This window comes from Bos javanicus, chromosome 9 (genome assembly GCF_032452875.1).
Source record: "Bos javanicus breed banteng chromosome 9, ARS-OSU_banteng_1.0, whole genome shotgun sequence".
NCBI lineage: Eukaryota > Metazoa > Chordata > Mammalia > Artiodactyla > Bovidae > Bos > Bos javanicus.
Genome location: NC_083876.1, coordinates 95,582,150 through 95,599,593, shown reverse-complemented (window position 1 = coordinate 95,599,593; position 17,444 = coordinate 95,582,150). Strand labels below are relative to the sequence as shown.

The 17,444-nt window shown below is 44.5% G+C and overlaps 1 protein-coding gene across 2 annotated transcripts in view; it reads right to left on the bottom strand.

The window, feature by feature from the left end:
- Positions 1-710: 710 nt before the first annotated feature.
- Positions 711-17,444, bottom strand: part of FNDC1 (fibronectin type III domain containing 1) — a 112,208-nt gene continuing 95,474 nt past the window's right edge. For both annotated transcript variants that reach the window (XM_061428448.1, XM_061428449.1), the window contains 6 exons: positions 16,380-16,488; positions 10,100-10,179; positions 8,559-8,588; positions 7,416-7,577; positions 3,549-3,671; positions 711-1,496 (listed from right to left, as the gene is read on the bottom strand). In XM_061428448.1, the coding sequence (XP_061284432.1) occupies positions 1,381-1,496; positions 3,549-3,671; positions 7,416-7,577; positions 8,559-8,588; positions 10,100-10,179; positions 16,380-16,488 (620 nt within the window). In that variant the 3' untranslated portion in view covers positions 711-1,380. The remainder of the gene's footprint in view (positions 1,497-3,548; positions 3,672-7,415; positions 7,578-8,558; positions 8,589-10,099; positions 10,180-16,379; positions 16,489-17,444) is intronic.

The following is a 17,444-nucleotide window of genomic DNA, read 5'->3' as shown; positions in this document are numbered from 1 at the left end:
TTGTTTTGGCTGCACTGGGGCTTCATAGCAGCAGGCGGGCTTTCTCTAGTTGCAGCGTGTGGGCTTAGCTGCACCTCAGCATGGGGATCCTCGTTCCCAGACCAGGGACTGAACCCACACCTCTGCCTTGGAAGGCAGGTTCTCAACCACTGGGCCACCAGGGAAATCCCTCCCACACCCCCGCCACTACTGTCTTTTACCTTGAAACTTAGGAGAAGACAAACACTTCATTCCCCAGAGCTGCCCGAGGACACAGAGGTACCATGCACACGCGAAGAACACCATATTTTAAGAAGAATTAGAATAAGTGTCTCTACATAAACCCTCTTGTTCTGCAGTTGAAGAGGGTAAGATGCTTATAATTTGAGGAGGAGACACTGGGCTTGGCAGGAAAGGGGAAAGAAGTCTTTTTAAACTGGATTTTAAAATCATTTGGGACCTAAAATCTTAATCTGGAAACACACTAGATCTGTCCTCACACAGCCCTCCGGTTCATTTTTCACGTGGGTGTGGAAGGTGGAAATCACTCAGTTTGCTACTGGCTCATAGCACCACTGCTTCCCAGTCATTTCCCGGGCTTGGCAGCATTCATGGAAAGAACCCACACCTTTCCATTCTGGCCGTGTTATACAGAGTACATATTCTCTGAAGCCTTCTAAAAAGATGTTCGCAAACAGCACCTCTGCTCCAAGAAGTCCCGCACACATGTATCGAGTGAACAAGTACAAATTTAGCAATTTTAATCAATGTCCTTGCAGACGAGTGTAGATATGTATATGCATATATACATATATATATATCTCAAAATTGAGAATTTACAAGTAAGATTTGATACATTTGGTCTAGCGGTGGGTAAGTCCACAGAATAAATCTTAAGTAGGCTACATTTCCTTTGCTGGTGTTTTTAATAATTCAGTTCTACTGCATAGAGAGGGATCCAAAGCTTAAATTTAGCTACTTTGGGAGGAGTCCAGTGAGAAAAAAGAAAGCGGGTGGTGTTCCATGAAGAGAGCTGGGTATGTTGATACTGATCCCTGGAGATACTGAAGCATCTGAACTTTGGGCCTAAAAAGGATGAAAATTGCACCGTGCATCCCCATAGCTGAGTGTCTGTGCCATCTCTGGGACGTGCTGTTATAAGTAAAACCTGTAGAGAAGCTAAGTTAACAGCAACACTGAAGCCGGTGTGTGGTCCAGGCCGAGACGTAGGACTGAGCTCCAGATTGAAGACGCCTGGAGTGTCCAGTGTCCACTGTGTGGCCTTGCTGACACCGGGGACAGCAGGGGACTTGGGACCCTGCCTCTTTTCCTGCTCACAGGCCCTCACTCAAGTTAATGAGGGGGTCGGCAGGGTGAGCTTCCAGCACGATCTTCCTGCAGTTACCACTTCCCCGGGATGGAGACCCCACACTCGTACCAGCCCACGTAGTAGTAGGGAGTTCCAAAACCTATGTTGCCGAAGCTGACTGGCTCCTGGCGGTACTGGCGATAGTAGCCTGGAAGGTTAAAAAAAAAGAGAGAGAGAGAGAAAGAAAATGCATCTGTGACACTGTGATTTATAATAGAAAATGGATATTCGGTTTTCATCCCCACAAGGCTCCCCAAACCCTTGGAATTTCCTGAGTGGTAAGAGCAATAACTCTGATATTGAAGCTAAAACTCCAATATTTTGGCCCCCTGATGCGGAGAGCTGACTCATTTGAAAAGACCCTGATGCTGGGAAAGACTGAAGGCAGGAGGAGAAGGGGACGACAGAGGATGAGATGGTTAAATGGCATCACCGACTCAATGGACATGAGTTTGGGTGGACTCCAGGAGTTGGTGATGGACAGGAAGGCCTGACGTGCTGCGGTCCGTGGGGTTGCAGAGTCCAACGTGACTGAGCAACTGAACTGAACTGAAGAGCAATAAAGATGTCTGGGAAATGATTATTTCATAATAAGCCTCTTCAACCACATGTGGGCTTATGTTAATGAAGTGGCTTCTGGAAAGCACCTGAGGATAAGGGCTTGTCACCAGAGAACCAACCATGGGAATATGCGGTGGGGGCTTCCGTCCCACCCCCAACCTCAGGGAGGAGAGAGGAGCCAGAGACTGAGTTCAGTCACTCATGGTCAATGCTTTCACCAATTGTACCTATGTAACAAAGCCTCCATGGGCTTCCCTGGTGGCTCAGTGGTAAAGAATCCACCTGTAATGCAGAAGACACAGGAGATGTGAGTTCAGGCCCTGGGAAGGAAAATCCTCTGGAGGAAGGAATGGCAACCCTCTCCAGTATTCTTGTGTGGAGAATTCCCTGAACTGAGAGCCTGGTGGGCTACAGTCCATGGGGCTGCAGAGTCAGACATGACTGAGTGACTAAGCATGCAAGTGAGGAAGCCTCCATAATGCGGTGGGCCTCATCCAATCAGCTGAAGGCTCTAGTAGAAAAAGACCGACTTTCCCTGGGGACAGGGGTATTCTGCCTTCAGACTTGAACTGCAACATCAGCTCTTCCCTAGGTCTCCAGCAGCCTTGTTGGGCTACCCTGTAGATTTTGGATTTGCCAGTTTCCACAATCATATGAGCCAATTCCTTAAAATAAATCCCATTCTCTATTTCTCTCTCCTCTCTGTCTCTCTGTCTCTATCTTTCTGCTGCTGGTTCTGATTCTCTGGAGGACCCCGCCTAATCTACTTGTTTTACTGGAGTTAATAATGTATTACAAATTGTTAACGTTGAGATGAGTATATGCATTTCCTCTTACAAGGCCATCATGAAATAACTGATACACAGTCTCCTGAAACATATCCTGGTTGGTTTGCGTTTATTTATTTTTTCTTTCTCTGCACTCTTATTCATGCCATCCTCCACTTGGAAGACTCTCTAATCTTTGCATGAATTTTTATGACTCAGCCCAGACTCTGCCTCTTATGAGAACTTCCCCTGGCAGCCTCAAGTGGCCTGCTTCTCTTGAACTCAGAGACTGACTATAATCTGCACAATTACCTGATAATGGGACAATAATGTGACACAACTTGCCATTGTCTGCACTTTAAGTTGTCTGCTCCAGTTACCTTTCATATATTTATCCTCTCTTTCCAATTCTGACTATGTTTCCTGACAGTAGGGATAAGGTCTTATATTCCTCTGTATCCCTACCTCTCCAAAGTAAAAGGGAAAGTGTTAGTCACTCAATTGGGTCCAACTCTTTGTGACCTCATGGACCACAGTCCTCCAGGCTCCTCTGTCCACGGAAGTATCCAGGCAAAAATACTGGAATGGATAGCCATTCCCTTCTTCAGGGGATCTTCCCAATCCAGGGATCAAACCTAGGTCTCCTACATTACAGGCAGATGCTTTCCTGTCTGAGCCACCTCTCCAAGGCTCACTCCAAATACAGCACATGGTAGGAGTACTTTGTTGATTCCTTATTTTTATGATCAAAAATGCTGCTTACATCCATCTCCAAATGGTAAATCAAAGGCAGAGATACCGTGGATTTTCTCCTTATGTTGGCCCTCCTCCCCACACCCCAGTGTAATAGGTCAGGCCTTTGTTCACATTACCTTGAATGTTAGGGAGGGCTTCAATGTAGGACTGAGGCCCTGTTCTTCCATCAAGGTGTGAATCCACAAATTGACAGTGGTCTTCACCTCTTCCCCAACTGTCCCCAATGCTGTAGAATGTATCTGCAAAAAGGAATTTGATGAGTCAGTGACTGACCCAAAAATGCTACAGGTGATCTAGGAATCTGCACAAACTTGAAGAACCAACACCAAAAAAAAGATGTAATTTTTATCATACAGGGCTGGAATGTAAAAGTAGGAAGTCAAGAGATAATAGGCATATTTGGCCTTGGAGTACAAAATGAAACAGGCAAAGACTAACAGAGTTTTGCCAAGAGAAAGCACTGGTCATAGCAAACATCCTCTTCCAACAACACAAGAGAAGACTCTATACATAAACATCACCAGATGGTCAATACTGAAATCAGATTGGTTATATTCTTTGTGGTTGAAGGTGGAGAAGCTCTATACAGTCAGCAAAAACAAGACTGGGAGCTACTATGGCTCAGATCATGAACTCCTTATTGCCAAATTCAGACTTAAATTGAAGAAAGTAGGGAAAACCACTAGGCCATTCAGGTATGACCAAAATCAAATCCCTTAGTATTATACAGTGGAAGTGATAAATAGATTCAAGGGATTAGATCTGATAGACAGAGTGTCTGAAGAACTGTGGACAGAGGTTCATGACATTGTATGGGAGGCAGTGATCAAAACCATCCCCAAGAAACCAAAATGCAAAAAGGCAAAATGGTTGTCTGAGGAGGCCTTACAAATAGCTGAGAAAATAAGAGAAGCTAAAAGCAAGGGAGAAAAGGAAACATATAACCATCTGAATGCAGAGTTCCAAAGAATAGCAAAGAGAGATAAGAAAGCCTTCCTCAGTGATCAATGCAAACAAATCGAGGAAAACAATGTAAAAGGAAAGACAAAAGTTCTCTTCAAGAAAACTAGAGATACCAAGGGAATATCTCATGCAAAGATGGGCACTAAAAAGGACAGAAATGGTATGGACCTAACAGAGGCAGAGATATTAAGAAAAGGTGGCAAGAATACATGTAAGAGCTATACAAAAAAGATCTTAATTACCCAGATAACCATGATGGTGTGATCACTCACCTAGAACCAGACATCCTGGAGTGTGAAGTCAAGTGGGCCTTAGGAAGCATCACTATGAACAAAGCTAGTGGAGGTGATGGAATTCCAGTTGAGCTATTTCAAATCCTAAAAGATGATGCTGTGAAAGTGCTGCGCTCAATATGCCAGCAAATTTGGAAAGCTCAGCAGTGGCCACAGGACTGGAAAAGGGCAGTTTTCATTGCAATCCCAAAGAAAGGCAATGCCAAAGAATGTTCAAACTACCACATAATTGTACTCATCTCACACGTTAGCAAAATAATGCTCAAAATTCTCCAAGTGAGGCTTCAACAGTATGCAAACCAAGAAATTCCAGATGTTCAAGCTGGATTTAAAAAAGGCAGAGGAACTAGAGATCAAACTGCCAACATCTGCTGGATCATAGAAAAAGCAAGAGAATTCCAGAAAAACATATACTTCTGCTTCAATGACTATGCCAAAACCTTGGACTGTGTGGATCACAACAAACTGGAAAATTCTTAAAGAGATGGGGATACCAGACCACCATACCTGCCTCCTGAGAAATTCTGCAGGTCAAGAAGAAACAGTTAGAACTGGACATGGAACAATGGACTGGTTCCAAATTGGGAAAGGAGTACATCAAGGCTGTATATTGTCACCCTGTTTATTTAACTTATCTGCAGAGTACATCGTGTGGAAAGCTGGGCTGGATGAAGCACAAGCTGGGATCAAGATTGCCAGGAGAAATATCCATAACCTCAGATATGCAAATGACACCACCCTTATGGCAGAAAGCAAAGAGGAACTAAAGAGCCTCTTGATGAAAGTGAAAAAGGAGCATGAAAAAGCTGGCTTAAAACTCAACATTCAGAAAACTAAGATCATGGTATCCAGTCCCATCACTTCATGGCAAATAGATGGGGAAACAATGGAAACAGTATTTTCTTGGGCTCCAAAATCACTGCAGATGGTGACTGCAACCATGAAATTAAAAGGCACTTGCTCCTTGGAAGAAAAGTTATGACCAACCTAGACAGCATATTAAAGAGCAGAGACATTCCTTTGTCAACAAAGGTCCATCTAGTCAAAGCTATGGTTTTCCCAGTTGTCATGTACAGAAGTGAGAGTTGGATCATAAAGAAAGCTGAGTGCCAAAGAATTGATGGTTTTGAGCTGTGGGACTCTTGAGAGTCCCTTGGACTGCGAGGAGATCCAACCAGTCAATCCTAAAGGAAACCAGTCCTGAATATTCAATGGAAGGACTGATGCTGAAGCTGAAGCTGAAGCTCCAATACTTTGGCCACCTGATGGGAAGAAGTGACTCATTGGAAAAGACCCTGATGGTGGGAAATATTGAAGGCAGGAGAAGGGGATGACAGCAGATGAGATGGTTGAATGGCATCAGGGACTCGATGGACATGAGTTTGAGCAAGCTCTGGGAGTTGGTGATGGACAGGGAAGCCTGGCATGCTGCAGTCCACGGGGTTGTTAAGAGTTAGACATGACTGAGTGAATAAATTGAACTGAAGAGGGCACATTACTTATACTCTGTGTGTCACACTTTCCATGTTTGAAAGATGGTGATGATGGCACTGATTTCAAAGCATTGTAAGGATTTATTGAGATCATGTATGCTATATACTTAGCAAGTTTCCTTAAATGGAAACTATGAATATTATAGGCATTTTCAGCCAATAAATGAGAGACCTTTCTACTCTATGGTTTCAAAAATGTGGAAGTTCTGACACAGAATACTTTATGAAACCATTATGAAAAGCATGAATATGTGTAAAAATAGTGGGACCCATTTTCCTAGGAAACTAGAAGTAGGGTGTATCCGTAGCAGGAGGTGCTGTCCTTGGTCCTGAACCAGAGCTGCACAGTAGGGCCGAGTTGTTTCTCTCAACTCTGCAATACCAGACATGGCTGTGTAACCTCTTCCAGGAATTCTGAAGCAGAGGAGGGAAAGGGCAGTGTGGGAGAGTGGGAAAAAAGCAGAGAGAAACAGACACTGCTTGTTGGGAAGGCATAGCACTGAGAAATTGCTGGAGAGGGGGATGGTTGGGGAGATTTTGACATTATTGAGAAATGATGATCACTAGCAACAAATCAAAGAACAAAATAACTGACCTATGATAAAATATAAACCAGGTGCAGGAAAGTTTTTTTTTAATGTATGCTAAAAGAATAAAAGTTGTGTAAATTTTGAAATATAAAACAATTATGTGTAGGTGGGTGAGTCAAAGCCAGCTGGGTAGAAATGGCATTTTGAAATGTTAGTAGTCCAAAGTACGTATGTTATTCTCTGTTTGAATCCCCTACCATGATGAAAACAATGTAATTTTTGTTTGGACACAGAATAAATAGAGCAGCTCATCTATGTTTCACCATCTACATTTTTTTTCTGTGAAGTCGTGCCAGTAGCAAAGACTGTAGTGTGGACTTGTCCTCAATAATTCCAGCTCACACGCATGCCTACTGTTATAGAATCAACAACAAAAAAAATGGCCTTTGATTTTCTAATAGAATTCTGGACTTCATTCCTAAAAAGTAGTCGATTTAAAATATATACATATATTCTTGAGTACCCATGTGAAAACAAGTCACTCTAGCATAGAGCCTGCAAAACTGGTTGGCATTTGAGCCAGACTGAGACATGACCGGTCCACACCTCAACTGCATTCTGGTGCACCCGCTATGTCAAGCTGGTATCTGATCAACTGGAAACTTTTCATACCCTCCCTCAGCACGCCATCCCCAAAGACCCACCTTTCAGGTTGTCACTGAGGTAGATCTTATACCGCAGCGAGTTGCAGAGGACGACTCCCACAAACTTCCTGTACCAAGTCCGCTTCACATACTGTCGGCCATGGCAGTCCGTGTAGCTAGGGTCATGTTTGAAAGCAAACGGGATCCAGATGGGCTCGCCGCCTGGACAACACAAAGCACAGCTTCCAAGTCACAGCGCTTCACAGTGGTTGCTCTCGTACAAAGTACCAGGCATGTCGGCTTATTCACTGGGCCTTGCCCTCCTTGCAGGGCTTTTCTGAGCAGCTTTCCCATCTCCCGATGGGTGCGCTCTCTCTTCTCTTCTTTCTTTGTACTGAAGTACAGCTCGGGAGTTCCTCACACCTGAAGATATCTGAACTATTTGCATTTCCATAAAGGATTCTCAGAGTAAGAAAAAGCCTTTGGGCCTCAAGGAACATAAGCTATAATGACAAGTTTGACCTTGGGGGGTCATACCATCCTACCTCCCCACCCTCAAAACCCCTCAGCACAGATGCCTACTCCTAAGACCTGTCCTGAACTTAGGCAATAGGTTTTTCTCTGTTTATTTGAAAAACAAAGTAAACTTTTTTTGTACTGTTAATCCATTTTGCTATCTTTTCAGCAATTTGAAATATTCAAGGAGGTTAGGAAAATAGTTACCGCTTCATAGGTTATTGGCCGCCTACAATGGTTTTTATAGCTATTGTCTGGGCTGTGGAGTACTTAGTCGCTCAGTCGTGTTTGACTCTTTGCAACTTCATGGACTATAGCCTGCCAGGCTCCTCTGTCCATTGGGGATTCTCCAAGCAAGAATACTGGAGTGGTGGCTATGCCCTCCTCCAGGGGGCCTTCCCAACCCAGGAATCAAACAGGGGTCTCCTGCACTGCAGGTGGATTCTTTACCAGCTGAGCTATCAGGGAAGCCCAGCTATTGTCTACTAGGACCCTATCTAGCAATTTCCGGACCATTCTTTTCCCTAGATTAGGAGAGCAGGTGCAAAGAAACCACAGAAGTTGTTGGAAAATTATGACAATACAAAAATGGTTTGGCATCTCTACTTGTGAGTAACCATAACAATCTCATGTTCAATATCCAACTTTATTACTAGAATGTCAAGATTATCCAGAAGAGAAACTTACCTGGTGGCCTCACGACAAGAAGAGGATTATCTGTAGAATGAAAAAGAAATAGCTGAATTCACTATTATGTCATGGAGCCACATAGCTATGGAATTTTTTTGTAACTGAAAGGGCTAACCAAGCTGCAGTAGATAAAGAAAGTGCAATATTCATTTGGCATATGCCAAAACTTTAAAAGTACTATATCACAGTCTCAGAAGTTACATTTATATCTTTCTACTCTCCAATTTCAGCCCTCAGTTTCTTGATAACTATTTAGATTTGAATTATTTGGGTTTTTTTCTATAGACGTTGATCATGTTAACTCTGATAGTTGCCAAAAGACCATGTTATTTTTAGGAAATTCAGCCATAGACACATTATTGTAGCAAATTAACCACTGATAAAGGTTTTCTTGTACTCTTTCTAATTACTAATGAGAAACACACTTCTTAGATGAAACACGTGAAAACACCAATTTTGAAGTCCTTTGCCAACATTTCCAGTATAAAGCATATTCTCAGAAAAGACTTTTTCCATATATTTTGATTCAGTAGATTTAAATCACTGCATTTAAAAATATCTTCCAAAGGCAAATGTTCTGGGGTCAAGCTACATGTAGGGAATGATCTAACCAAATGGAAGCGAGAGCCACGTTAGTGTGGAGCTGACCCTGCTGGGCTCCTGTACATGTTTGTCTTGGGACCATGGTCACCAACTCTCCCACCTGGCTTCCTGTACAGAGAGGCTGCCAACCCAGGAACTGCCACCATGAACCAGTGGTGTGTATTCTCAGACCATGACCACGGGACCCTGTGTGTACTGCCTCAGACCATGACCACCCGACACCGTGTGTACTGCCTCAGACCATGACCATGGAACCCTGTGTGTACTGCCTCAGGTTATGACCACCCAACACTATGAGTACTGCCTCAGACCATGACCACGGAACCCTGTGAATACTGCCTCACACCATGACCACCCACCATGGGACACTGTGTACACTGCCTCAGACCATGACCATGGAACACTTCACCAAAGGGTCTGAGAGCTCTGCACACCAGCAACCCAAAGTAGGGACATCTTCTGTGTGACGCTGCTTGCAGGATGGATAGCATTTTAATTAAACCCTCCATATTAAGTAGAGATATCTTTGTCTCCTAGGAAAGCAAGCATCCTAGAGATCTGACTGATTGAAAGAAGCAACTGCCCCTCAGATCACACATGTGTGCACTTCGGCTGCTTGCAATAACAATAAAGAAATTACCTCTACAACTAGACGGATTCAAAGTTATCTTTCCCACATGGCTAAGAACTAGATTTTCTTCCCTTTTCATTGGAATTTGCTCTTTTCACTTTTCAAGCAGTTCCAATGAAGACTACTTTTATTATCCAAGATTTAACTTAGCAGAAAGAAAATCATGTTTATCTTATAAAGTGATATCCAATATGAACTCACTAAACAGAAGTTTTACTTTTCCATTTTTATTCTATTGTAGACCTGATTTCAGATTACTTGTTTTTAAGGAAAACAGAAAAAAAGAACATGAAGTCATCCATACCTGATTCTGTAACAAATGAAACTGAAGAACTGACAGGTCCATAGCCGTGAGGATTTTTGGCTTGAACTCTAAAATAATACCTGAAATTCGAAGAAAACATAGTTTGAAAGAGAACCTTGTTTGATTTTTGTATAATGAGACAAACAACCAAACTACTGAGCACTTACTCTGTGGCAGGGTTCGAGTCTTATCTTTTCACAAATGCATACACCACCGCTATTTCTTCATGCTATTTCTAAACTTTCTCATTTTCGAATAACTTTTCAGAACAATATAATGAACAGCATAGACATGCTCCCACTAGGAACGGAGGGGCAGACTAGGCAAACAGGTCACTTGGACTGTGTGTGTTATTTAGAGCATCCAGGGTTCACCCGCCCCATGCAGGCCACGCCCTGCAGGCCTGCCATTGGACGGTATGGCCCCCTCCTGTCTCATCTTGAGTTCCACCAGCAAGACCGAGAAGCTAGAGCAGGGAGAAATGCTTACTGAGCAGAATTCCAGCTCTAGCCTAAGTCTCACCCCTGGACGTGCTGTATAAATGTCTGAGGGACTGATGATGATGCAACCTGCAGTTGGCAGGGGGAGGCTGAGCCAGTCCAGAAGCTGGCCTCCTTGGGGGAACTAACGTGACAGCAATGTTCTGGGCACAGGACAAGTGCTACGCTTGGCCCTGGAGCCTTAAAATCACTGAGTCTCCAGCTTCTGTGCCTCAAGGAAAGAGAAGCAAGTCCAGGAAGGGGAAGTGGAAACGGCCTGCAGAGGCTCTGCTGGGGATTAATCTTTGTCTTGGAACAGAGAATGTGCTAGAAAGCACATGGCCCGAATCAGCCTGTTCATCTAGAAGGAGATAAGCCAGTTCAGTCGGGAGTCCAAGAGCGTCTTACTTTGGACTCTCATGAGCTACAGGACCAAAAGCAGTGTTGAGAAAATACTGGAAGCCGACACAGTTGAGACCTACTCTACCTACGGTTAATCTCTATGTTGTCCAGCCCCCTGGAATTCTAGGTATTATCTGTGCCCTCTTAGTCCTTAACTGGGGCTTCCCTGGTGGCTCAGATGATAAAAGAATCTGCCTGCAATGTGGGAGACCTGGGTTCGATCCCTGAGTCAGGAAGATCCCCTGGAGAAGAAAATGACAACCCACTCCAGTGTTCTTGCCTGGAGAATTCCATGGACAGAGGAGCCTGGCAGGCTACCATCCATGGGGTCACAAAGAGTCAGACAGAACTGAGCAACTAATACATACAGTCCCTAACTGCTTCCAGGTAAAGAAAGAGGGTTAAAAAAAAAAAATTGGGCAGGGGAGTGTGTCCACCACCTCAGAGAGTCCAGAAGGGGCCTTGGCTTCTGGGCACCAGGAGCTACACTTCAGTGTTACAAAATCCTATGTTTAAGTCAGACACACAGATCACACGGACTAAGATGCACTAAAGTTTTAAAAGGAGAACTATTTACACCCAGAGAGCAAAGGTGCATGTCTGTTGCACCTCTGCCCTGGCACCAAGCCTACCGAGCATCTGAGCTGAGGTCCCCAGGGGAGCCTCTGGCCTCACAGTTACACAGAGGTATTTGACTTTGGGTTTGATTAAGAGAGAGCAAAGAAAAAGTCCATTTGGTAAAACCAAGTCTTCTCTTAAGCTTTTCAAGAAAGTATATTCACATCTCATTTCGGACAGAATCCTTTTTAAAATTTCATTTAAAAAAAAAGATATGCACAATTAAGAACATATGAGTCCCAAAGCTCAATTCACTCAGCACTGTGTGTTGTTCTCAACTGTGCATACTTCTAACTCAGCGGGCGTGGAGTTACTTAAGGCAAACTCCGCTGGCAGTTCAAACAGTGGGCTTGGCATATGTCAACGATAACAGTCAAACTTTACAGACGCCTTTTCCCTAAAAAAAAAAATAGGAAATCAAGACCTAGGGTGTGATACTGATATTCAGAGGTTACCGGGGACATTTATTTTGCTGCATCTTTCTCAGGCCATCCCTGGAGGCAAGCTGGTACCACTTCCCCAGCTTGGCAGAGGGAAGCGCCCTGTGCAGTAGAGGCGATGGTAGAGGGGTGACCCATTGGCTGGGAGAGCCTACTCCAGTTTCCTAGTTGTATCCATTCTGTTTTACACTGAAACCTAAGTATTCTCCAATCGACCCTCCTGCTACACAATGACTCCATTCCTCCACAAAGCCCACGTGGCCCAATTCTACAGTTGCGTTATTTCCATTTGAACTCCACCTACTGTGTCAAAGTAAGTTTACATATGCCAAGCTGAAAAACAATATGGTATTATAAAAAAAGCAAATTTTTCAAAAAGCACATTACATTTTTTTCTACAGACTAAAATAAATATTTCATACCCTGAAGTGTCTCTATGTCACCTAAGTAACAAAAGCATCCCATGCCTTGCCTTCTTATACAAGCTTCTGGCACCTTCTTTTGAATAGGTTCCATGGTGACAGATCTGTATTCTTTAGGCTTCCCAGGGGGCGCTAGGGGTAAAGAAACCGTCTGCCAATGCAGGAGACACAAGAGACGTGGGTTTGATCCCTGGGTTGGGAAGATCCCCTGGAGGAGGGCATGGCAACCCACTCCAGTAATCTTGCCTGGAGAATCCCGTGGGCAGAGTTGCCTGGAGGGCTACAGTCACAAAGAGTTGGACATGACTGAAGTGACTTCGCATGCATGCAGGCACAGAGGGGTCTGAAGGAAATCCTCATAGGAGGAAACCAGGGAGCACTCTCCCTCCAAAGAACAACAGAAGGGAAGGCCACACTTGGGGAGAAGCCCCAGTGGCCGCTGCTGCTCCCAGTCCGTCTCCCAGGGCCCCCAGCATGGGTGGACACAGGACACAAGCCTCAGCGGACACTGGGGCCCATCTGTGTCCGGCTGGTCCAGCCGCCAGCCCCCTCTCTCCTCCGTCCCCCCGACCGCATCGGCCTCCTGCTCTTCCTCAAAAACACCAGCTTCCCAACACCCTTCCTGCCTCAAGCAACTTGACAGCTCACTTACCTTCTCCAGGTCAAATGCTGTGCATCTGCCTCACCTGACCGCCCCTTATCCTCGAGCTCGGGAAAAAAGCCCCCTATTACACACTCACAGCACAGGGTGCTTGTCTCTCAGGATACTGGTCAGGGAAAGTCCATATCTACGTGTTTATAAACCATCAGTCTCTGTCAGACTGTGAGCACCATGAGGGGCCATGGTGTATTGTAGGCCCCTCTCCCACCCCTCCACTCTTCCCTCTTTGGAGCCCGGAACCTGGCCCTGAGCACACAGTAAGTTCTCACTGAGTGAACCGTGGACACTCATTCGTACCTATAGGAAGAATGAATAAACCATCCCACTTAACCATCCCCTGACAGCATTCAAAACTCAACATCAGTTTGGTACCAAAAGCTGTCACAAGAAAACTGGGCTGTGGGGGCAGGGGCAGCAGGAGTCCAGAATTTACAAGCAGCCAGGAGGCCAAACATTGCTAAGGCCTCCTTCAGCTGCTCCTGAGGCTGTGCTGTAAAAATAGGCACTCTGAACACAATTAAAAACAAAAAAAGAGGGATGTTGGCTTTGTTTTCTTTAGTTTTGTTCTTGGTTTAATGAATCAACTTTTCATTACTATCAAGGAAGAGCTAAGAAAAGGGCTTTCTCAATTTCCTGATATTTTTATTTGCTGAATCCTAAAATTTGTAATAGTTTATGAAAGCTCAGTTCAAGTGAGCCCAGGGCATTAACAAGCCCTGGGCAAAGTTCTCCACTAGTTCAGAAGTCTCTCGGTGCCCAAGGCCATTGTCCAGTTTCTGTCCCTTTCGACAGTTCTGTTTAAGGTTCAACATTTCTGTTTAAGGAGAGCATTTTGTTCCAATCTCCTCTCTGTTCCTCTGACTGCATAAAAAAATGGGAGACCTCGGGCCCAAGTCACATCATTCAGAACACTTTGCTGTGGAAATACGGTGGCTGGACATGACACGGTGTGCTGGAGCCATACTACAGGCCTCAGAGAGCTGATCGTTAAATATCAGCAATTCTGCAGGCCCAGACTAGCTTGAAATTGGCAAATACCATAAAGCAGCTGTTACTTTTTTTTTTTTCCCAGACAGCCAGTTTACAAGCACACCACTGCATGACCATCGCGTCCTTGGTGTTCCGCCCACGTTCACCCACCAAGGACGGAAGCTTTCCTGATGGGTGTTACCAGCAAGACCAGAGAATATAAAATAGGAAACGCACACACACAGTGTTTGTACCCTTGAGACAAGTTCTGCACATTTCACACTGAGGGCTAAAGACTCACTCCCAGATGGCCCTCTGGCTGGCGACCCACTTCTCCATGTAGGAAGCCATGCATCGTATAACTGACATTAGCATGTAAAATATATTTTTCTTGAATGATCCGAACTTGTACATCACAGAGGTCGAGTACCAGATGTTAAAATGTTTAGCCAGTTCATGCAACTCAACAACAACAACAAAACAAACAATCCAATTGAAAGATGGGCAAAGAACCTAATTAGACATTTATCCGCAGAAGAAGTACACAAGGCCAACAGGTACATGAAAAGATGGTCAACATCACTAGCTATTCAGTTCAGTTCAGTTCAGTTGCTCAGTCATGTCTGACTCTTTGCAACCCCATGAATTGCAGCACGCCAGGCCTCCCTGTCCATCACCAATTCCCAGAGTCTATTCTTAAAGAGATGGGAATACCAGACCATCTGACCTGCCTCTTGAGAAACCTATATGCAGATCAGGAAGCAACAGTTAGAACTGGACATGGAACAACAGACTGGTTCCAAATAGGAAAAGGAGTACGTCAAGGCTGTATCTTGTCACCCTGCTTATTTAACTTCTATGCAGAGTACATCATGAGAAACGCTGGGCTGGAAGAAGCACAAGCTGGAATCAAGATTGCCGGGAGAAATATCAATAACCTCAGATATGCAGATGACACCACCCTTATGGCAGAAAGAAAGTAAAGAGGAACTAAAAAGCCTCTTGATGAAAGTGAAAGAGGAGAGTGAAAAAGTTGGCTTAAAGCTCAACATTCAGAAAACGAAGATCATGGCATCTGGTCCCATGACTAGCTATTAGAGAAATGCAAATCAAAACTACCGCGAGGTACTCCTCACACCAGTCAGAATGGCTGTCACCAAAAAGTCTACAAATAACAAATGCTGGAAAGGGTGTGGAGAAAAGGGAACCCTCCCACACTGCTGGTAGAAATAGATAAGTTGGTGCAGCCACTATGGAAAACAACACGGAGGTTTCTCAAAAAACTAAAAATAGAATTATAATGAGATCTCGCAATCCCACGCCTGGGCCTATAATGTAGCTTTATGTTCATAGGAGCCCTATTGACAGTGGCAAAGACATGGAAACAGCCTAAACATCCGTCAACAGAGGAACAGGCAAAGAGGATATGGTGCACATATACGATGGAACACTGGGAACAGTACCCAGCCATAAAAAAGAATGAAACAATGCCGTCTGGAGCGACATGGATGGCACTAAAAATTATCACACGACGTGGAGTCAGTCAGAAAGAGAAAGATAAACACCATACGATACCACTTATACGCGGAAATGAAAATATGACGCAAATGTACCTACCTACGAAATAAAAACAGACTTGCAGACAGAGAGACAGACGTGTGGTTGGCAAGGGTGGGGGCGGCATGGGGCAGGAGGCTGGAGTTAGCAGGCACAAATTATTATACAGAGTGAATAAACAAGAAAGTCCTGCTGGAGAGCAAAAGAACTATATTAAATATCCTATGATAAAGCACAATGGAAAAGAATATAAAAAAGAACGTGTCTATGTATGTATATGTGTGTGTATGTGTATACATAAGTGAATCACTTTTGGGTACCGCAGAAATGAACAACCATTGTAAATCAACTAGACTTCAATAAAAAACGCTTCTCAATTGCTGCTCCACTAATGTCATATATGAAGCTTGTGCTGCATAAAGTCACCATGTTGGTGACTGCAAACAGATGGATTCCCTTTCAACACACAGAGCAATCCTTCCTTTCCCAGTGGTAGGTAGTTTCAGTCTCTGGAATATAGGGAACAAAATATAAAGACAATAACGTAACAATCACAAAGCACATAGCCCTTTCTCCGAAGAAAAGTACATGACACATGGTAAGCACTCAGTCTATGAGAAACAACTAGAGAATTCAAAGGAAACCATAAGAACACTTTTAGTTAGGCCTTTCCTTTTCAACCCAATGCACACGGGTCTCATTTTCTGTTTATAAATGATGGACGCATCATACCTCGTGTTGGGCTTCAGGTTCTCAATGGGCAGGTGAGTTACTGATGAAGCCTGGGTGGACCACTTGTTCCTGATGAAGTCTTCATATGACGCGCTGTAAACCAAGTAACCTACAGGAGGAGAGGAGGCGGAACCCCGTGAGCGTCAAGGAAGCATCACCCAAGAGGCGTAACTCGGGGAGGGTGGGAGGAGCCATGGGGTGGGGGCAGCTCTGTGGGAGAAGTCTAGAAGGGGAGCAAGCAGTGTGCTGGGTCAGGACGGGGTAGAACGCTGGCACCCACTGGCGATACCAGATGCAGGTAACGGCAGAGACACTTCCTGACGACTAGCTGGTTCCCTACTTTTCTTCCTTCTCCTGATCTCCCACAGTCCCGGGCTTCCTCATTTCCTTGAAACTAATCACATCTAACCATGAAGGCACAGCACAAGGAAAGAGCAGTGACCTCCACACAAGTATCTAAGAAGTTCCTGGTAGAGTATACACAACTATCCTTCATGTGAAATGAAGCATCTGTGATGGGGAGTGCCGTGTCTTGTGGCTGAAAGATCCCAAACTCGATAGGTCTCTCCACTTCGTGTCATAGACTCTCCTGTGGTTTCTAGTTGTTGCATATCTCTGCCTGCCCTCGACCGTGACGTCCAGTGACAACAGCCAGGCAGCTCTGCCTTATCCACTGTTAATGGAGCTCAGCAGGTGGACTCTGCCCTGATACCTGCCCAGCTTGCCAGGCCACCCCGGGGGGCCGAGTGACCGTCCTGTCACAGCGTCACACATCCTTTACGCTGCTCTCTTACGTGGGAAGGAAATATTTGCCGAGTGCTTCCTCTGCGCCAAACGTTATGCCAAATACTTTGGATCGGGTTTTACTTTGATGAATTCTCCTGACCTTAGGTTTCTCTGTCTGTCTCCATTCTGACACAGGAGGAAACTGAGTCTTAGAGGTCAAATATCTGGTCCAAGTTTCATACTTGTTAATTCAACAAATATTTATTGTGTGCTTACTGTATATTCATTCAACCAATATTTATTGTGTGCCTCCTGCAAGTCAGGGCTACTGTATACTAA